Below are 23339 nucleotides of genomic sequence, written 5' to 3'. Positions count from 1 at the left end.
GTCTTTTATCTGGGTGTGTGTATGGGTGTGTGTGCATGTGGGCACGCATGTGAAAGCATGTTCGGGACCATGTTTTATCTGAGTTTTTGTGAGTCATTGCTGTCATTCATTTGCACTGCATGCACATATACACGTTTGTTCGTCATTTACTCTGCTCAGATACTGCGTCTAAACTTGTTACCACCGGCTCCTTAGACGCCGTGTTTATGTCCTCAGTAACACAACCAGTCTGTCCTATTCCATTATGAGGTCGCCTCACATCAGACTGGCACCAGTTTAGGTTTAGCTAATTATTTAGGGAACGTTCTCTGTGTTCTTGGATTACAGCTGTGCCGTCCAACCCGTATTCCGTGCGCTTCGCCTCCGTGTCGCAGCGCGTTGTTACGGTGACGTTCATGAAGCCAGACTCTCACGGCGGTGTGCCAATTGGACACTACATTGTGAACTACAAGGACCAGAGTTCACAGGAGTGGAAGACAGTGAAGTCCCTTGGCGTTCAGAGTGAGTGTCATCGATTTTATCACCACTTGCATCTGTTTTTTAGTTAGTTATTTGCTTTTTTAAAATGTGTTTATATATATATATATATATATATATATATATATATATATATATATATATATATATATATATATATATATATATATATATATATATATACATATATATATAAGCACATTTTAAAAAAGCATATATATATATATATATATATATATATATATAATTTAATTTTTTTTAATTATTGTATTAGCATTGCTATTAGTATAATCATTAGTAGTGATAGCAGTGTTAGGAATACTAATCAAAAAGGGGAGGCTGCGGCTAATGCTAATGCAAAACGCGCTAATGTGCAAAGTATCTTCCACAAAGCCAAAGATTGCTGCCGGGTTCTGTTTACCGCAGACTCCATGAGTAAAATATCCACCAGGCCTTTCATCTTATGCTGCAGAATCATATTCAAACTGCACACCACTAATACCTGGGTGAGCAATGCATCATGGAACTTTTTTTGGGTCAACTTTTTAGTATGCACTTTCCTCTGCCCCCCTCCCCCGAAAACCCACAGGCTGGCAATGCATTAATTACTGCACTCCACTCTCTCCCACACCCCAACACTGCTGAAGACACCTCCATCCCTTCCATCCAACAGTCAAAAGTCCCACTTTTCCTACATATGATTGTCACCACAAGCAATCTGTAAACACTTTCAACGTGTGAAATCCATTTTAGACTGGATAACATACACCATGTGTGCATTATCAACTAAAATGAAATGGGCCATTGAATCAATTGAAAGTTTGTTTCTACCAATGTCCAATATCTTGCCTAGCAGCCATTTTCACTTTCCAAAATGGATGCTTTTCACAGAGTCAGGATGTGCTGCGAATCATTTACCCTGTCTCAGCCATTGTTTGGCCCAACATCGCACTTTTCTCACCAGAAAATGACTCCATCAATGAGTTGGAGCACATTTTTCATTAAACAGCTTTTGTCTGGATATTGGGTTTGCAATTATCTTTACGTACAATAATGTGCTATTTCTTGGAACATTGAACAAAGCCTTTAAACAAAGTTTACTTGCAAAACATGAAAAGCACAAAATTACAGAGAACAAACATCTTTCAAAGATGCTAAATTATACAATCCAAACTTTGAATAGCATTCCCTGAGGGCTTTGGGCTTGGGAAAACAAAGATATGTTAATATAAGTCCAAATGAGAGCAATGACTGTTGAGAGTTTATGATGAGACCACTAAATTTGAGAAACATTAGCTTTAGCTTTGATTTAGACTACAATATAGTGTTATTACTGCTTAATGGATTCATGATTTTGAGCTTGAAAATAAATTGTCTTCAGATAGCCCCACATAGGTTTTTAATCAAGAATTTGCTATTTATTGCTACCGCCAGTATGTAAAAACAAAAAGCTTTGCCAACAAATTTCTTAATTCTCATAAGATGCTCACTGTTGCAATTGCTAATTATGAAATCTAATTTTTCTCATGGAGTGAATATCTAATTTTTTTTTACTTTTATATTTTGTTGAGAATTTCAGTTCAGTTATCATGTTCATCAAATTAAGGAGTGAAAACAATTTATATGTTACTGTTATATAATTATAAAACATTATTAAAAAAATGCTTGAGTGCATTAATGAATGCATGATCTTGTAGCTGTGTGTGTGCGCACGGTGGTCTTTTCAACTTTGACAGCCATAACCCACTAGTGTGTTCCTCCAAGCTAGAAACAGAGAGATGGAATTACATTTCACACCTTGATGTGTGTGGTAAATATGATCTATACATGCGTGAGGGATTTGCTGTGCTGGAATGATTGCACAGCACAATGGTATAACATTAGCGTTAGCTCTGCTGTCAGCCCCCACTGAGAGCCAGCATTATTAGCAGTAGTGAGATATCCCATTAGCATGTGTAGCTTGCAGGAGGCCTCCATAATAGATACTGTCAGATTATTGTAAGGTGAGGGAACGGAATCAACAGCAGGCTAAGCCGCCAGCCCCTGTTTAGCGTACACCGCACCTCTGTGACAACACTGCGTGAATGAAAAAAACTAATCCGGGAAATCTAGCTGCAGAATGAGTACCAAGGTGTTTTTGTGGCTCTCTGTGTCTGCAGCACAGACCGTATGTTGTTTGTGTTTTTTCGTTCCAGCAATGGTTCTCCTAACTAACCTGGAGCCCAACACGACCTATGAGGTCAGGGTGGCTGCCGTGAACGGAAAAGGCCAGGGGGAGTACAGCCACATGGAGGCCTTCCAGACCTTACCCATCCGTGAGTATCCTCCACGGAGTATCATGCCGGGCTCCTGCAGCCGTGTGCTCAAACTCGGACCTTGGCAATGGGGGAACCCCGGCGTCAAAACTGGCAAAGCACACCATCAAATTGTGGGTTGCGTGGTTCCAGGGTGGAGTTTGGGCCAAAATAGCATGAAAACACAAGATTATCAAAACAAGCCTAGCTAGCGAGCCCATGCAGGCCCAGTGTGGGCTTGAGATTAGGCCCACTACGTGGGACCCGCAGTGCATCTCTCTGGGCTTTGTTAAAGAAACAACAAGGAAAGCCCTTTCCTGCTTAGAAGATACCCCTTTGCGCTTGGAACATAAAGGCTGTTTGGTGTGTATTTAGTCCCATAATGGCAACCCACAGTGGACTCCTTCAGGCAAACCATTATTGTGCACACTTTTGTAATGAGAAAGAATCACACTGAGTCTCAATCCCATACATGCTTAGTGTGTGATTATTTCACAACAATAATGAACTGTTGGTCCTTATTTAGTCCCTCTTTCGTCTCATGCTGTTCACAGGAGCCCACGGTATTTCTCTGGGCTAGCGTAGGTAGAGGGTGCCCATGGTGGCCTGCGTTGGCCGAAAGAGGCTACAGGTCCAGGCTGGGCTCAGCAACAGTGGGCATGAGCCTAAATTGTGTGGGTTTACTGCAGTCTACCATGGCCCCCCGTGTTAAGAACAGTGATGAGCCAACCCCCAATGGGTTTGCTTTAACCCACACTAACCAGAGAAAACCCACACCAGTCTCGTGTGGTCATGTCTGATGGGCGGGGAAACCAACAGTGTCAACAAACAAGTGAAAAAACAGCACAAACAAATCACAACAACACGGGGCTGACCTCCTAAGTAAACACAATTGAGAGAAAATAGAATTTCACCAAGGCAGTAAATGTCAGGCAAAGCCTGGCATGAATGTGTGAAACCTTCAGCTCTTTTCTCTCTTCTTCCCGTAGGAGAGCCCAGCCCCCCTACTGTTCATGGGCAGAGGGGAATGGGCAAAGCGTATAGACTGGGACTGGTCAAACAGGACGACGGTGGAATGCCCATTGTGGAATACATTGTAAAATACAAAACAGTGGGTATATTCAGGCAACTCTGAGTACTGAATATTTCACATGCCTCCATAGAGTTATTGAATCCACAGTCAAAGGTATTAACTTACTGCGTATTTAGTCACACCGTCATACGGTATTTCGTCAAAACAAAATAACATAGCAGATGTCAGTCATTGACATTGACTGTTATAATTCACACTGCACTGTGAGGGTGTTAATCTCTGAGGCAGTATTAGAAAACTAAATTGAATCTGTGCTGCTGCAGTGGTTCCCATCTGCCTTCATTGCCTTTTTTCATCGTGTGGGCGATGGAATACTTAATGTTCTTTGGGAATACTATGGCTTCTTCCTCCAGTTCCCATGTGAACTGGTGGGATGTTTAAAGACACAGACTGAGGCATCATTTGCTTAAGGTAAAAAAGGCAGCCATTTTGGGGTATGAAAAAGTACTTTCAAGTACTTCCATTCTTTGTGGAGAACCCTTGGGGCAGGGGCAATTCCATGTGACTCGTTTTCTCAGTTGTAGAGAGATAAAGCCTCACGTGTTTGTGTTGGAGTTCCGTTTGTGAGGTGCTTACACTACACACATGCCCTGTCTGTCACTCTTTCCATCTCTGTCTATGTCTCTATATCCTTGTTTCTCTCTTCAGAGGTACACACACACACACACACACAAACACACTCCAAACATCCTAATGCAATTTCCATGCTCAAAAACTGCACTATGAAGCTTCTGACACTTCTCAATTCTCACAGTCTGAGCTGACCCAAGCTGCATCGGCACACCTCCACATCAGTTTTGAGGCCCACACATGCTCTTCCCCATTTACCCCACCTCAAATGCTACCCATTCTACCATTTCCACCCTACCCTAAACCATGAGCGATGAGCCAATGGGGAATAATCACACTGCAGCAGAAACCAGTGCGACAGAAGGGTGTCAGCATCCATAATCAGGCGCTTTTAAAAGTGTTGGCAGCCAAACCCAGATGAATGAAGAGCAGCCCTCGCACCAATTGAGCCTTCTCTTCCACAAAGGCAGACAAGGCAGCAAGGTTGCCTTACCTTTACAGAGTAGTAAAGACATGCTCAGAATTCTCCACAAAGCTCTTTGTGAGTTTAATGTAGTAGTTGGAATCCTATTCATTTTTTTTTTTTGTACAACACTCAGGGTCATCCAGAGAGTGGCTAACTGGATTTTGTGACTGGTTTATTTAGGTTTCATATAGGCTTGCTCTGAAAGCAGTGACAGGAGCACCACAGTAATACTAGAGCTTTAAGCTTACAAATAGGAAACCCATGCAAGAGTCCTAGTACTACAGTGATTTGAATGAAAGTACCATTGACATCTGATAACTCCTAAAGGCTTATAAACATTGTAAAAAAAAATACTTAAGTGAGCCAGGCACTCTTACTCTTCCGTATAGAATACCCCCACATACTTATAGACTGAGTAACTTCCTGTGTTCCCAACAGGATAAAGAAGAACAGTGGATGACTAAGTTGGTTCCAGGAATGAACGATTTCACCATTCTGCAGCCTTTGCAGTGGAATACACGCTACAATGTGGAGATCACTGCCAGGAACGTCAAAGGCCTGTCAGAACCCACCTTCTTCCAGTTTCTCATGCCACAGAAGCCAGACATCACAGGTAGGTGTCATCATCATTCTGTACTGAGAACAAAAGAACTGTAGTAATTAGTGTTCTCGTTGTACTCAGTTTTGTTTTGATACCGATATCAGGTCACGAATTTCGATACTGATAGTGGAGTGATACCACAGCGTATGCTGTCAGGATACCAAAACTTTTATTTTGATACAAATAGTAAGTCAAACATTTCCATACTTGTCTTAAACACTCTCATATATCATTATTATGCTTTATTTCAAACCTGGACAATATATTCAGTCAAAATACAAACTTTTACTACAATGAAAATAATAATATAAATTAAAGCAATATCAATCAAGGTAGAGGGAAATTAGCTCAATCCATGTTAACTAAAATAGCAGCATAATCTCAAACTGTTCAATTCCTCTAACCTATCCTAAATCTTGGCAGTGTAATCTTTAATTTTTTTGAAACTCTTTGTAAAAATTCCAAATTTATGGTGATAAATTTGACATTGCAGGGGGTCAATACTAATTAGATATTTTACCTAGAAAACATTTTGATGTGACTGACTAGATATATGTTGCCTGGCCAAAAAAAGGTCACCACATGGATTTAACTAAGCAAATAGGTAAGAGCTTCCCATTGGATAATTACTGCATGGGTGATTATGTTTCAGCTGGCAACAAGTTATTTAACCCTTACTGATGCAGTGAGTAGCTTCTCATTTGTTAAAACCAAGTCGAAAGACACATCCTGTGGTCGTGGAAAAGATGTTAATCTGTTTCAGAAGGGTCAAATTATTGGCATGCATCAAGCAGAGAAAACATCTAAGGAGATTGCTGAAACTACTAAATTCGGGTTAAGAACTGTCAAATGCATTATTAAAAAGTGTAAGGACAGTGGGGAAATATCTTCGAGGAAGGAATGTGGTCAGAAAAAAATGAATGATTGTGAATGACGATCACTTAAACGTGTGGTGAAATCAAATCATAGAAAAAGAACAGTAGAACTCAGGGATATGTTTAATAGTGAAAATAAGAGCATTTTCACACACACAGTGGATGAATCCATCAATGAATTTTTTCTTTCCTGATGGCAAGGGCATATTCCAAGATGACAATGCCAGGATTCATTCAGCTCAAATTGTGAAAGAGTGTTTCAGGGAGCATGAGACATCATTTTCACACATGGCTTGGCCACCACAGAGTACAGACCTGAACCCCATTGAGAATCTTTGGGATGTGCTGGAGAAGACTGCGCAGTGCTCCAAATCTCCCATCAATACAAGATGTTGGGAAAAAATTAATACAACTCTGGACAGAAATAAATGCTGTGACATTGCAGAAGCTTGTGGAAACAATGCCACAATAAATGCGTGCCGTAATCAAAGCTAAAGGCGGTCCAACGAAATATTAGAGGGTGTTACCTTTTTTTGGCCAGGCAGTGTATCATAAATTAAATCAAGGTTATGTCATATTATAATCTAATGTTTCACAAAAAGAAAACGGTAGCTTTATGTCGTATTTATAAAACAATACATAGGCAATGGTCATATGTCTTGTGTACAAAGTAATGTTTGTGACTTGGCACACATTCATGATTCATGATTATTATTTGCAAACAACGTCATGATCCCTATTTGGATTGTACTAGGGGACAACTGCAATGAAACTTTTCACGTCTCCTCAATTATAAAACTCATGCATCCAGACGACATTAAAATTCATACAGGACAAGTGAGTTTCTACTGTGTTGAATTTTATGTAAACCTGGATGTTCGATCCAGTTTGAATACAAATCATTATTTACAGTTATATTAGTTTAACAGCATTTAAGATTAGATCGTCTAGTTAGTAATTATTTATAATTGTCATTTAATAAGCAGAATCTTGCTTTTCTCATTGATTTAAGTTGCCTTTTTACCATCCAGACCAAGTAAATGGTTGAGTGATTCTTCACAAACTTCCATTATTTGTTTTAATTAAACTAATTAAACAGAATGAAACTGTTCAGCTGAGCACTGTGTTAGGTGAAGAACAGTAGGGAATTCAGCCTGTAACTTTCTCAGGAGAGGAGGAGGAAAAACACAAACATGGCAGATCTGGACAGAAATATAATCACAGAGGAGCACCTGTAAGAGAAGAAATTACCCCAGGGCCCCATGCAAATGTAATCCTGCTAAATTAACAGGGCTATAGATAACACTATGCAAATTTGTAGGTTATGTGTGAATACGTAGAGTGGCTTTTCAATCACTCTGTATTTCTTTTATGAACGTAACAGGGGAGTGAACTAGTCAACTATCACCTGTCAGTCTTTGAATTCTGTGAAAAGGTTGGGATGTTTGTCTGAGAGATGTTCGGTCAGGTTTGACGTTTTGATGTCACGTTGTCCCTTCGTGAGACACTTTAAAACAGCGTTTGCACACAGCGGTGCTGCCGTATTTAGGGGACTCTTTTTTTTAAGAAATCCCGACATTCCGCTTTGTGCCCCCTTTTTGTCAGTGAGTTCAGGTGTTGCTGAATCTGCTGGCATCTGTTCAAGTCTAGTCTCTGAACAAAAGGTGCTACGCTGTCTTCCGTTGCTCTCAACTCACTTCACGCTTGCTGCGACTCATATTACGAACTCAGTCAGGTTTGTTTCCCAAAGTAGCACACACACACACACCACTAGCAATATCACCACTGTTAGCATTGTGCTTAAAGAGACAGATTCCTTTTAACCAGATCTTTTGTTTTAAATGCTGGTATAGTACCGTTTTCAAAACTCTAATACTGTGTTACTTTTACAGTACTGATATATCCTGCAAAGCTAGTGGTAATAAAGTTACCTTGATTTCAATAAAAGCAAAGCAGTATTAAAGTATGTGTGATGTAAGATGTGTGTTAAATCAATCAAAAGTAATTGGGTTTATGGATATTAGGGTGAATGTAATCTCTGTTATCCCAGTTGTAGGCAAGTACAACACACCATCATAATGTTATAACGTCACTGTTATGAACCCACTAGAGAACCGCTGCATCTATAATATGACATTAAACAGAGAAGCTAGTGAAGAATGGTAATAAGAAGTGCTGAGGCTTTGACTATTTTATTAACCTTCATACAAGGGATTTATACTACATTACATTTACCTTAACATATAAATGTGTACACTATAGCTGTGTTGTTCTACAAACTATGGATGACACTAAATAACAACGCAAAGCACAACCATCCAAATATAACCTAACCTATGGCCAATATACTCCAATCTAAATCCAGTATACTCTAATCTAAAGTCATTATGCTCTACTCTAAATCCAGTATACCCTAACCTAAAGCCAATATACTATAAATCCAGTATACCTTAATCTAAAACCAATATACTCTAATCTAAGTCAAGTATACCATAATCTAAAGATAATATATGGTAAATTCAGTATACCCTAATCTAAAGACAATATATTCTAATCTTAAATTCAGTATTCCCTAATATAAAGTCAATATACTCTAATCTAAGTGCAGTATACCTTAAACTAAAGCCAATATACTCTTTACAAAAGCATCCTGCTTTTGTCTAGCAAGTAACCAATGACACAGTATGGCACCCATCTGCCAACCTAGGAAATTATGCAGACAGAACATCTCCGTGGTCCAGAATTGTATGGGCGTGCCAGTTTTAATCTGCCCCAGTTACAGGAAGACAGCCTGGAAGCTCAAAAGGTATTACTTTCTGCTAAATAAACAGATTGCTCAATGAACCAGATATAGCATGTTCTTCTCAAAGAAGAAGAAGAAGTATGGTTGTAATACCTTTAATGAGACTCAAGTGTTGTAGTGTGTTGGAGCAGGTTTCCTGTCTCTCAGCCATCTTAATTCGAGTCCTTTAGTGCTTTGGCTCCTGCAATAATTACATCAGCATGGGTTTTGATTGGATAAGGGTTTTCATCTCATTAGCATTGCCAAGATGACACACCTTGGGAGGGACAGTGAGAGATAGAGAGCCAGAGAGATAGAGAGAAAAAACACACCAAGCAATAGAAGTTAATGAGAAGTTAATATTTTCAATATAAGCTTAAATTGCGTAACTGTATAATTCCATGTGATTACAACAGATTGGACCATGTATAAAAAAATACATCTGGGAAATATCACTTTGAACATGCGCATGACACACATGCAGTGAGATAACAATTGTAGAATGTCTGCTTTTATCTTCCATCCGTCTACCATTTTGCATTCACTAAACTGGTAAAATGTCTAAACTGTTTTTCCTGCAGTTGTGTAGATTTTTTTTTTTGTTCTATCATCACACTATTTAACTAAAAAACTAAACAAAATAACAGGAAGAATTGCACAAGTATATGCACTGACACTCATAACTGTTATTCAATCTGCATTTTGAGCATTAGTTTCTGTGGCACTATTAGAAAACTAAACTGAATTTTTGTTAGTACAGTAATTCTCATATCCCTCTGGAAAATTGTTTAAGTCTAGTCTGTATATTTTACAAATGGAAAGTCTCTTCTTCAGACATGCAAATTCAGTTTCAACATTTATGAAAATACTGCATTTTTGGTTTTGCGTTTTGTTTTCCCATTTTTGCACACAATAATACTGCAGATGCTGACTCCAGATCCGAGGCATTTGGAGATGTTAAGCCAGACTTGCTTTTAGCACAACTTTGAAATGAAAAATGCATAGATGGGCTCGCTGTCCAGAGAGATGTGATACCTCGGGCGCATATCAAACCCTATGTCCGCATCTGGACTCAATACGCAAGAGGGATCAAATGCAGGCGGGTGCATTAGTTTGATTTCCCAATGCCGTTTGAAGAGGAAATCTCTCGCCATACCTTTGAATCTCTGAATGAAATCTCAGGGGCTCGGACGCTTCCCAACCTCAGTTGCTTATCTGTGTTGAGACCTACATGTGCGGGGACAAACAAGGGTGCACACATGCCAACAGACACACACACACACACACAAAATAAATAAATAACATACAAATAAAAATAGCAGCAGTGCTTCATTTAGCACTTTGGGAAAATGTTTCTTGAGAACCCATGAGTGAAATTTTGGCAGAGCAGGAGTATTTTTGCTTTCATTATTGTCTGGGCATCATAGGCGGCTTCTACTCTCTTCTGCTTTCGAAATGAGTTACATGTAAAAAGTTACCCTTTTTTTATTAGACTGGTTGCCAACTTTCATTAGTGAATGGAGCCTGTTGTGAGTTCCAGAGGGCTTGGGAGAAAGGAAAAACCTTTCCGATCATTTCCAGGGATCAATTACCTTACTTGGTTCAAACGCCCCCCCCCCCCCCCCCCCCCAAAAAAAAAACAAGGAAGGGTTGGGATTGTTTTAGTCTGTCCTCTCTGGTGGCAAGGCTACAGCAATGCAATTAGTCCCTGCAAATTGCTGAATATATGTGTCCAAGTTATTATCTTGAGTTTAGAGTAATAAAGGTGTTTTTCCCTTAAAGGTGTATGTTTCTTGCTGGTGCTAAAAGCGCTAATGTTGGACAGCATTGTTCATTGTTTTTTAACAGCAGTTGCTGATATGGTAATGGTGTTGCTGTGCTGCTGGAATTTCTAGACTTGTCAGTGTCTCCGATGGCTTTAGAGCGTTCTGACACTCAAAAATAGCCAGCCAACAGTGTGTGGATAGCCTCTAAACATACACCTACTAGGGGTTCAGAAAAGCAAATATTTCTAATGTAAGAGAATATGCTATAACCTGTATATAGAACAAGTTCAGAGTTCAAAGTTTATTTGTCACGTACATAGTCATACATGGTATAGCTGGCAGTGAAATGCTTTTGTAACTGCTCTGTCCGTGGCTGAGGAGAGATACAGAGAAATGGAATGCAGTTTAATGAATAAATAAATATGTTATGATGAATGAAGTGGGGATGTATACTATTCATATATGTACAATGTACAATTTCCACTTTTTACAATTTCACATTTTTTACAGTTTTTCTATGATGTTACTGTGGACATAATATGCAGAGTAGTCCCATCAGTTCCCTGATTCGCCCTGATTCAGAGCCCGAATGGCCTGCAGGATGAAGCTCCTCTTCAGTCTCTCTGTGTTTGTCTTCACAGAGCGAAAGCACTTCCCTGACCTCAACAGAGAGAGGAGCCTATTGTTGGGATAGGTGGGGTCCTTCACAATCCTCTTGGCCTTGGTCTGGCACCACTTGTAGTAGATGGTCTTCAGGTCAGGAAGTTCCGTATGAGTGATGCGCTTTGCTGAACGCACCACGCTCTGGAGTGCGTGCCTGTCCTGCTTGGTGCAGTTCCCAAACCAGACTGTGATGTTTCCCTTGAGTATGCTCTCAATAGTACAGTTCCGCAGCACCTTGGAGGGCAGTCTGAAGTCTTTCAGGCATCTGAGGTGGTAAAGACGCTGACTAGCCTTCCTTGCCAGGAAGGTGGTGTAGCGGGACCAGGACAGGTCCTGCAAGATGTGAACTCCAAGGTACCTGAAACTGTTTACTCTCTACACTGTGGTTCCATTAATCCTAACAGGTTGGTAGTGCCGCTCCTGCTTCTTGCTGCAGTCCACAATCAGCTCCTTTGTCTTGCATGATGTTTAGGAGGAGATTATTTTCCTGGCACCAGTTCTCCAGGTGTTTAAGATCCTCCAGGTAGGCTCTCTCAAGCTAAGCTAACAAATGAACAACACTTTCCTGAAAAGGGCCAGTGGGTTTTACACCATTTAAATAAAATCTTTGTTTAAAGGTTCTCCATCTCAGATGATGGTGTCTTTGTTTTCATGGCAGGTACTTTTCATAAAGATCAGCCTTGTGGCTGGCTTGAAAAAGCCCAGCTGTCAGCGAATGCATTCAATTCTGACAGGGTCAATTGAGAGGATCGGCTTTCTAAAAGCCACGCACTGACGCAGTGACAAGTGTATCTCCATGGATCAGTCACAGCGGATGGTAATGTCAGCAGGTTGAAATGGAGCCAGGGCAGACAAAACTGAGGAAATATGCAAATTCCCACAATGGACACTGCTCCCGCAAGATGTTTTCTGCCAGTCAAAAATAAAAACTGATTTCATTTTGGACATCAGCACCACATTGTTCGTTCGATACCTGCTGGTGTGAATGCTTCACTTCATGCCCTGTTGCTGTTGGCAAAGACTCCATGGAAGTCCAGACAGACAGCAGGCCTGAGAGCACATGCAGACATTCCAAGTTCTGTATAAGAAATTGTGTGCTATCCCTGAAAATGTCACACAGTGCTTTACTTTTTATTGTTCTCTCTCTTCTCTCCCACAGTCTTCGTCCAGCCTTTTTTTCTTCTTGCATTGCAGTTATATGGTTACATACGAGCTCAGTTCTACATGAGCTCATCGTATCCTATTTATTTATTTATTTAGTTCTGAATATTTGTAATGCAACCTTGTGCTGTGAATCAGGGCTCTGACCTGGTTGATGCCTTTCTTAGAGCGTTGACTTGCCCATACCAAGTCCTTTAAATGAATAAAAATGAGTCAGGGAGATTCGCACTACACGCCGTGTAAATGCAGGAGTGTGAGCCAGTATATGGGGCACGATGATGCAGAAGGGGAGATGCGAAACTGTTGCCCGCAAAACAACGACCATTTTTTGTAGAGGCAAACCCAAACACAAGCTGCAGAATGCCCAGAATCAGGGAACCCCAGCCAGAGTCTGTCTGAAAGCACTACCTAGAACAGCGCAAATGATTTTCTCATTACTGTGTGGATTATTGTGATGGTGCACTGTGAATTGTGCTCAGCACTCAAAAGAAACTGGAGTAGGCCTAGTATGAGGATTCTGTAGTATTCATACCCATAAATGCATAAATGGCAGGGAGCTGCAATAGTTATACACGGTCAGATCTTCTCACTACACTACTCTCTCTACTACAAACATGCAAGCAATTTATATATATAAATATAATATATAAATATTATATATATATATATATATATATATATATATATATATATATATATATATATATATATATATATATATATATATATATATATAAGCATGTTCTATTAAAATAAAGATAATCAAAATGGGGTAATGACTGAAAATCACTCTTTACAATGTACCTTCCTTGAATAGAAACTCCTCTTCATATCTTTAATTTAAAAAACATAATGAACATTTATGAATATTTATTAATGTTTTCTGCAATTTCCAAGTAAAGCACATCTGTGAAAGAGCAAAATCCCTTCTGTCGTCTCAATTAGAAATCGATCATCCCTTATGTGCCACTGTTTCTGCTTGGAAATTATTCAACATTTAATTTGAAAACTCGTCAAATGAAAATAATTCTGGCATCCTCAGAGCAGTAAAGAAAGCAACATTGAAATTCCATGCATATCCAGATGTCTGCTTAAGATCTACTTTCCTGAATTATTTTCTTGATATACTAGTACAGGAATAGCCAAAGGCAGACTGCATCATGCAAGGGTGACCACACCATAGGGTTTTCAGGGGCTATTGATTCTGTGAGGGGTGTGATTTAATTTGCTGTGTTCGTGCATCTGAGTTTTTTTTTTATATTTAACATGTTTTTAAAATAGTTAATCAAAATATATTCTCAAAAAACCCCACATATAGTATTCATTAACCAGGATGGCTGTATATTGTTCCTCATTCACATTAACTGGCTTTTACATAATGGTAGCCAGTCGCAAGGGATGCTTTTTAATTTAATTTCATTTGCTGTGTTTGTTTGTGCATCAGTATTTTTGTTTTGTATTTCTGATAGGTTGTTAAAATTGTTAATATAAAATATTCACAAAAAAACCCCAACAAAAAACAGAAATAAACTGCACTGACCATTCTTCACAGAAACTCACACAAATCCCAGACAGGAATCATTGACTGTAAATATCACTGTTTGTGTTTAATAACATTGTTTATACCAACACCTTATTACAAACTTTATTATATTAGCAACTGAATATTGTAATACTCTACAAAGAAAACTGCATGGGTGTGTGACAGTTCACAACACAAAACAATACCAGCACAAGTCTTGTTCTAGAGCTACTGGCCATGGCCATTGGTATGTGAAGTTAACATTTGAGCTACAGTCTAGGATTATGCAAATTTAGCCAACATTCAGCATCTTGTATTTCTTATTGCATCACTTAGACTTCATTGAGGCATTTTGACTCAGTTACTTTCATTTTGAATCAATTTTGGCTAAAGCTTTACTACATATAAACATCTTGACTAACCTGCAAGAATTATTTAAGTCTGTAACACTGAATCAAGTTCAATCTTCCAGTCGACTCTGAATTTTCTTAATTCCCTTTCAAATGCTTGTCGCACAAGTGTGCTTTTCACTGATGTGTGGCAGATGTGAGTGTTTAGCAACATTTGCTAGAAAATCAGGTGACTCACTACTTTTTATTTCTCTCTGTGTGACCAGAAGTGATGTTCTTAATATCAATTTTGTAATGTTAATTGCTAGCTAACTGCTAAGATCACATGCTCATAAAGCACAGTGGCAAACTCAGAAATTTAATCTCAAATTAGCATTTTGCTAATAAAACTGTTTAATTTAGATAGATTAAAACAGATTTTGTGTCTATTTCAAACAAATGTATTGTCATCCCCTTCTAAGTGAGCTTGCATGAGGGGCATGGGGTACTTGACATCATCTTGAGGTCATCTCGGGGCAGACTTAGCCCTGCACGTTCATCCTCAGCACTGGCCATGTACACAGAAATTACATCAGCAGAGTGAAAGGCTGGCCTTTACAATAATCTCATGCTGATGAATAATTAATTCTAATTTTTGTTTTCATGGCTTTCATTTATTCTTCTATCTGTTTTGGCTTTCAAAGCTGCACCAAACAAGTGCATATAGTTTTGCATATTCCTTTATTCAATCTCATCATTGTGTGTTTGTTCAAGCATTATATGAAAAACAGATTCACAGACCAATGCATAGAAAGCACAATGCAAGATGTTGCATTTTACTGCAAAGTAATTTTCAGAATTTTTTTTCTGTTATTACTTTGTTTTACTTGTTTTAATTATCCAAAATTTGATTAACATTAAACATGGCTTTCAATCATGGTTATTCTTTTTCCAAAGCCATAAACTCATTACAATCCACAGTTTAATTAAATGCATTGTGAGTTATTATATGTGGGTTGCACTGAAATTCAAGTTCAGATGTTTGTGTGAATAGTAGTGCAGCAGGTGTCACACTCAAATGCAGAAGCCAAGTAACATTTCATAGAAATAAACAACATGCCTGCTATCTTACTCCCTTACTGTTACTTAGACTACATTAATTTATGCTGTAGCTCTTTTGTTAGTGAATTGCACTGAGTTAAAATTGGGCCTGTTCCTTACTAAAAGCCTCCTGGCTTAAAATGCTGCATGTCACTCCACACGTTTGCTCTCAGGAACTTGAATTCTGATAAATCTGGAATTCACTATGCCCCGTACGATGTACTACGCATCTTAGGTTAGGTTTCTGGGGACTTCATATTGCGGGAGCTCCATTTGTGCTGTAAGTGTCGTAGTGGTTTGAAAAGCCACTTTGTAGCTTGATTCGAACCCCGCATAGCTATATGGCAATCAAGCTTCTTCTTAAGTGCTGCCACAATGAGTGCCTAGTGCATTTTCTCCAGATTGGACTGGTGCTTTTCTCCATTTTCTTAAGTGCATGTTGGACTCTTGGCCTGTGTGCTAAATGGTCCTGATCCACTCTTAGTAGCATCTTAGTTGGTGATTACAGTGGTACGCATTCAGGGAGCATGGAGAGAGTGGTCTACCAATCGCAACCACAGCGGAGTTGGTATTATTGGTCACTTTTATCATTTGAAACATAGAAGAGGCTGTTTGGATGGTCATTCCAGCCATGTCGAACATTGCTGGCGGGGGGCATTTACCGATTCCCTGAGTGCTTACCATTTTGGAGGATATTAGCAGAGAGGAACCACACCCTGTAGACAAAAATATGATTCTCTAAAATCATCAATAAAATGGCATTTTAGACATCATAGAGAGCAACTTTGTCATGTGATTACTGAACATAAAGTGGGGAGGAGGGCATCAGTGCTTAGATAAACAAAGCAATTGGTTGCTTCTAGTATTAGTGAAGACATGACAAAGTTAGAGAACATGGAGCTGTGAGTGTGTAACTGTGACCTGGTCTCAACGCATGATCACTGCTCTCTCACTCTCTCACTTCTTTTTGCCAGACACAAAGGTTCCAGCATCAAAATAGTAGTAAATAGTAAAAAATATTCAATAAAACTATTCACTTTTAAAAAATTTTAAAGCTATTGACCTTTCTGCTTTGTGTGTCAGCCATTTGCCCATATGCCCTAGCTGAGGTTTATTCAGTTTATTAACCTAAGTGTGAACATCATAGATCCTATTGCTTCCCCTCAGAGGTATGGTGCGGAGAAGACGCTGTGAAGTTTAAAACGTTGATCTCATCCTGCAATATTGACCAAAGTGCATTTAAGTTGTGTCGCTGACTCCAAGCCGAGTCCATTTAATGCCTCAGCTTCAGCCGATTGGATCGTTGTGAGGTGCTCTAGCCACCGTCTGATAAAGAACTTGTTTATGCTGCAGGCCTCAGTTTGTAGTCAATATTTTGTCTGGTAAAGTATTTCACTTTTTGTGTTTTAATAGGTGTGAACAAGTTCAATCCAGTAGGCATGACATTCCCGTATGTATTGCAAACGTGTTGCGAGTGACCCTTTGATTTCTTTCTTCATAACAGAGATCAAAAACGCCTTTAAAAAGAGCTACAGAGTGCTGTCCTCAAAGTTGCCTTCAAACTTTAAATGAAGGCTTGAGAGCATGTGACAGAGATAACTGTGGTTTTCAGCAAGCATGGAGGATATGGCTTCCCGCTTCCTGCAGCATGGGGTTTGGTCATTATTGAAAGAGCAATTAGGGGGCTTCGTTTTGCTCTGGGATAAAAAAACAAAGAACAAAACAAAAACAAAACAAAAAAAAATATACACTTTTTTATTATTCATTAGAGGAAATGCTTTTATAACATCCATCCAGAAGCCTCTATCGACTGAGCATAGTAAACGTCATACCCCTGGCCATCGTCCAGTCCAATCAGTTATTCTTCTAATCCTGCCATGCAATCACAAGGTGCTGAAATCGTGCATGGGAATCCTTCTAGCCTAATTAGAATTCTATAAAACATGCTGCTCACCTGGTGGAGCAGGTGGGAAGAGGGATGCATGGTTGGGGGCTGTTTGGTGACTATGCTCTCCATGCTCTGTCCCAGCAGACTCCCTGTTCAGTGGTCTGGGGCTGGGTGCAGTGGTGGGACTAGGCCTGGCAGGCCTGCTACTCCTGCTGGCGATGGTGGACGTGGGCTGCTTCTTCGCGCGCCAATGGGGCCTGCTCATGTGCATCTCCCGCAAGCTGTGCGGCAAGAAGACAGCCACCGGCGGCAAGGGCAAAGAGCCAGAAGAGGGCAAGGCGGCCTACCTGTAAGGGGAGCTCAGTGGGTGGGGGGCCACGCTGGGGAGGGCTGGGTGGGTCGGGTGGGGTCAGGTTTGATGGGTCTTGGTGCGTCTCTCACCCTGTGTGTACACATTCCATCAATCTGTCACATCACCACAGTCAGAGGTATTCCAATCTGGAAACACAGATTTCCTGATCTCTCATACTTAAGATAAACAGCTAATGGACTCCTAGGTAAACAGAGGGTGAGAATTCTGTATAACCCCCTTGAGAACTATGACTTGAATGTCAGTGTTTGTTGATTTCTAGTGACTGATTGCCAGATCTGGGATTTAGATTAGAGATGTGGAGCTAGATACCTCTGACTTACTAAACCACACTCACTTTGTCTCTTCATCTTTCTTGTAGATTGTCCTCACGGTATATTGCATGTGCATGTAGAGATTATACTCGTTCCCTTGTTCCCCAAGTTTTAGGGGTTTTTTTTGTTGGTTTGCTTGTTTTCACGTTTTCACAGCCAAACACATTCATTTTGTTTGTTAGTTGCTTCAGGTCCTTTCTTCTCAGAAGTGTGGTGGCTGGGAAGCCTTTAGCCTACCAATATTTAGCATACCAATAGGGACAGTAAAGCTAACACAGTCAACCTTTTCTTAAAGCTAATGCAGTTAAGGGTTATCAGTCTGCCCTGCTTTTTTTTTTTAGCTTATCTCAGAAATTTTGGTTGGTGTTTTTTTTTTTAAGTCATCACTGTTCAATATGCACAATGCTCTTGATGCTTTCACTGCAGAGGGAAGGCTTACGTTCTTTTACACAGCCTTATACCAGACATTTTCGCAGTCTGAGGATAACGTGTCTGAGTTTTTAGAAGCATGACATTATAAAGGATGATTGGTCTAAAAAGGTTAGGAGTTGGGCAGTATTACCCTACTGGAGGAGCTATTTCACGGGCATGCAGCTATGTATTATGTACAGGAATTAAGCACTGTGAGAGAGAGTCTTTTCTGTTAAACTGGAGTGCTAATTCAATAAAAGATGCAGAGGTGTAGAGAACAACCAGGGCAAACATGCACACACACACACACACCTGACAGGCATCCCCAAAGCCTTGCTGGTAAAGTCCTTATTAGTGAGATTATTGTGCCTAGAGAGAAAAGCAAAGCCTCTTTCTGTGGCACCTCTGGGGTCTGTAGATAACTGGGAATGCAGCCACGGCTGGTCTGTACACAGTGTGTGAGGCTTCTCTGTCAACTTAGGGGGATGCGGGATCAGCCTATTCCCAGCGAAGTGCATCCCTAATGGCATTTGTCTATATAGCAGCTACTGCCAGGCTGGTAATGCCTACCTTCTGTGTGTGTGTGTGTGTGTGTGTGTGTGTGTGTGTGTGTGTGTGTGTGTGTGTGTGTGTGCACGTGTGCGTGTGCGGTCATGTGTGTGTGAGTAGGGGTAATGGCTCCAAGGAGCCCATCGTGGAGATGAGGACAGAAGAAGAGAGACTATCTAACCCAGAGGACGGCAGTCCCGTGCACGAGCCCAATGAGACAACCCCTCTAACTGAGCCAGAGTAAGAGGCAGAAACCACATAGTTCCCAAAGTTCCCACCAGCAGCTAGTGGGCCACTTAGCCAGTGTCAGAAATGTTGGAGTTCTCGTTTGGGGACGTTCCAGATTTATTGTTTGGTTTTAGGTTAGCTTTTCTGTAGTTTAAAGTATTACCTTTTTGAGTTTGAGTTCATAACAGCCTGGTCTGAGGGTTTTTCCTCTTTTGTTCAGTGTGAATGCCTTGACAGAGTTAATTAGACTGTTAACAGTTATTATTGAGTGGCGCTGTCAAATACAAAAGTGCTATAGGCATGCTAATATTGTGTGTAGTTATATGAAATACCAATGAGGGTTTTTTTTTTTTTTGGTTTGCCATGTTACCCCAGTGCCTATCATTATCTGTAGTTCACCCACTGCATGCCTTAATGCTAATGTATATGACCTTTCCTCACTGTTCAGTCAGCGTCTGCCTCGTGTTACACATACACAAGACAAGAACATTACATATGACTACCACTTCCATGGCATCTTCCTTGTCTGCCGTCTCCCTAAACACCATGGTTATCATCTTTTAATTTATAAAACCCGTACATTTCCCTTCACTTGCAGGAAACTCCCACTCAAAGAAGAAAATGGCAAAGAGACCCTAAAGCCAGACCTGATCGAGATCAAGGTCCACAGTGACAACAGTCTCCACACAAAACAGGATGACAGTAAAGCTTAACGTGAAGAGGGGATGTTCCCTGTGAGGGTGCTCCAAGCCCATGCTGAATGAGACCAAAACATCTAGGGGAAAAAAGTGTAAAAATTTTAATTACAAAGAAGCTCAAACCAGAATCCCTCAGAAGAACATCGGCTACTCAAGTGCACAGACGTGGGCGTCTGTAAATATGTTTAAATATTAAAAAAAAAAAAAAAAAAAGAGCGAAAGTTGAGTTTTTATTGTGATAAAATAATTGGTAACTTTCTGTTCAAACGACTCCCGCTGAAAACTTCACTTAGAGGGACGTTTCTTTCGGCCATCTCCCAGTTTGCTAGGGTTTCGGTCCCCCCTTTTTGCTCTGGCTTTGGTTTCTGTTTTCTTTCTAAAAGCACACACTTGTTCCACATGGATAACATAGAAGCGCTGCAATTTCCTGGGTGCGTGATGAAATGTCGCCACATCATGGCCAACGCGACGGACACGCAGCACAGCCGACATGCCTTGTTCACGTTTCGCCAGCATGAGACAAGGACACGTCCCTCAAAGTGGCAACCTTAGCATCCCATTTTCGCTATGCCTTTTACCATACTATTGTATTTGTGCGTCTATGGACTTTTTTCCTGAATGAAATGCTAGCTATGTGCTCTTTATCTTGCTCTTGTGAGAGATCCCTTGGCTTGGATTTTGAGGTGCCAGTTATTTGGCAAAAAAGATCCTTACAAAAGACGCTTAGCCTTAAAAGGTGTTCTTATTTTGAAAATCAGCCACAATTTTAGTCACTGCTCACTTTATGTTCAAGTTATGTGAGTGTGAGTGTATGTTGTGCTAAGAGGCTATGTTTGTCCTGTGAGCCATACTGAGTTATTATATTTTATATATTTTATGATGAATTCCACCTGTTTGTACATATGCGTGTATAATGTAGTGCTAGCATACTGTATACCAAGTGTTCCTAGAAAAATGGAAATACAATAACAGGTAAGGTAGACTCCTTGCTGTAAGTCTTGCAGAAGTTGGGTTATTGAATTATGAAATATATTAATGGGCAGCATTCTTTATATCCACCTTTGTTGAACAAAGTCACAGTGTAAACGCTGTGTGTAATTTACTAAAACCACCCACATCTAATTTTAAGGGTATCCTACATTTAGACCAACCTATATTTAGATATACCTACATTAAGAAGTTGCATTTTTCAACAATATGTGTGTTGATATGCTATAACAACTGGACAAAGGATGCATTGGTTTTGATGTGTTTGCAGTGGATTTCAGATTTTGGGAGGGGAAACAGCCCAGTAAGACCCCGGCAGAAAAAAGAAAAACAAAACAAAACAAAAAAAAAAAAAAAAAAAAAAAAAAAAACAGGATTCCTCAGGATTACCGGGATTTCCCTAGGACTTTTATTATGTTTTTAATTTTCAAATTTGCACCACAGAAAAAAAAAAATCTGTCAATGCCAAAAAAGGGGGTGGGGGCTATTGTTTGTTTTGTTTGTTTGTTTATTTATTTATTTTGTCCAATATTCATACCTAGACTCATCAGTTTATTCACCTTTACACCAGTATAAAAGAAGTAAAACAACCTCTGTTAACCTTAGGAATTATTTTAGTATCCAATGAACCAAACGAAAGATGAATAGCTGCATTTACACAGCAGTACATGGTGTGTGGAAGCAACACTGCAGTGCTGATACGGCTGTTAAACGTGCAGACACATTGCCACTTTCATAGTAGAGAGGTGTGATTCCCATGACCTGTTTGTACAGTTACTTTGCCATTGCTGAATGTCATTCCAAACTAAACATAACGTACTCACTGTTCCATGTCTCTACGCTACATAATCACTATAATCTTAACAGGTCACTGCTGACAGATGTCTGTGTTCATACTCTTGTGCTGAGACTAAAACTTGGGTGTGCAGGTGCTGTTCTTGGATCTTGAATGTATTTTGTTCTCTGAGGAGATCTTGTATGTTTTTTCCCTTTCATGGCAAAGACTTGTAATACATTAGAGACATAGAACTGCCATGCACTTGCTGGGGTTACACTGGGTGCCTCTCATGCAGCTAAGTTTAGCCGATGTGCGAGTTCAGTGTTTGATCCTAACTTTTAACCATGCAGTTCAGACACACTGAACATATTGAATTTATCTTCAAGGATTTCATTGTTGTCTATGCATATTTTGAATATACATTCTTGTCATTTTTTGTTTGTTTGCCTTCTTGCTGCCTACGTTTTGACTCTAAATATACTAGTACGACACACAAACGCTTATAAGCCTGAGCTACGGATTAATTAGTACCCAAAGGTTTTTCATGCAAATTCACAAACACTGAAAATCAAACAAACAAACAAATAAATAAATAAATAGAATTTGTAATAATTCCCACAAATTATTGAAATCAATCTGTCTGGCATATGAGGTAACTGATGGAAGCCTCACCTGTGGAACACCTGTACTGATCTTCTGTACTGACTCTCTGTTGTAAATAAATATGTCCTGGTATAAGACAGTGCTTGTATGAACATTGTCCTGAGTTGTGTTTTTTCTAGTGTGTGTTCAATCTGTTTCTTCTTTTTGTTTTTCCTACTCAAATCTCTCGAATTTAGTAACTATCAATTTCCTGCAAAAGTGTGTGAAATAATGCAGATCGCTTAAGCAGTAGTGTGCGGCATGTGCTCACCACTGGTGGCATGTGACGTGTTTATTTTGTGGCTCTTTTTTATCTTGTTTTCATCAATGGCTTGACACATTCAAAATTTCTCAAGTTTTTGCATATTTATGCAAATCATACTTGAAAGGATTCTCATCTTTTATTCATCAATTTATTTATTTAGTTGTCATTATGAACTTAAGCTTTAAAGATCATCAAGAAACCATGGTGGTTCATCAGTAAATAATGCTAATGCAGCTTAGTATTTTTATTGATTTATTTATTTATTATTATTATTATTCTTTTAAGTTCTTAGGCCATTCTTTTCAGCTTTCATAAAAACCTTGTGCCAAACTTCCTCTTTTCCTAAGTTAAGCAAAAGAATTACCAAGAGCTCCACTCTCTGCCCACAAATCCCTCGGTTTAGAAAAAAAAGACTTGTAACCTCTGCCTTAATCTTCACAGTTTTCCGAGTCTGCTGTGATTTTCGGGTTATCCGGAGCCTCCATGCACCTTCTGCTAACGGGTGGAGG

The 23339-nt window shown here is 39.7% G+C and overlaps 1 protein-coding gene across 6 annotated transcripts in view; it reads left to right on the top strand.

Moving 5' to 3' along the window:
* Positions 1-22668, top strand: part of ncam2a (neural cell adhesion molecule 2a) — a 196682-nt gene extending 174014 nt beyond the window's left edge. For 2 of the 6 annotated variants that reach the window (XM_035535064.2, XM_035535066.2), the window contains exons 12-18: positions 328-501; positions 2673-2792; positions 3761-3882; positions 5339-5513; positions 17730-17937; positions 19353-19472; positions 20059-22668. In XM_035535064.2, the coding sequence (XP_035390957.1) occupies positions 328-501; positions 2673-2792; positions 3761-3882; positions 5339-5513; positions 17730-17937; positions 19353-19472; positions 20059-20173 (1034 nt within the window). In that variant the 3' untranslated portion in view covers positions 20174-22668. The remainder of the gene's footprint in view (positions 1-327; positions 502-2672; positions 2793-3760; positions 3883-5338; positions 5514-17729; positions 17938-19352; positions 19473-20058) is intronic. The other 4 variants (XM_035535065.2, XM_081701463.1, XM_035535067.2 and 1 more) reach the window with 4 other exon arrangements.
* The last annotated feature ends 671 nt before the right edge of the window (positions 22669-23339 follow it).

This window comes from Electrophorus electricus, chromosome 18 (genome assembly GCF_041902795.1).
Source record: "Electrophorus electricus isolate QZ-2024a chromosome 18, ASM4190279v1, whole genome shotgun sequence".
Taxonomy (NCBI): Eukaryota; Metazoa; Chordata; class Actinopteri; order Gymnotiformes; family Gymnotidae; genus Electrophorus; species Electrophorus electricus.
Note: the sequence above shows the minus strand (reverse complement) of the source record. Positions and strands in the feature narration are given on the sequence as shown.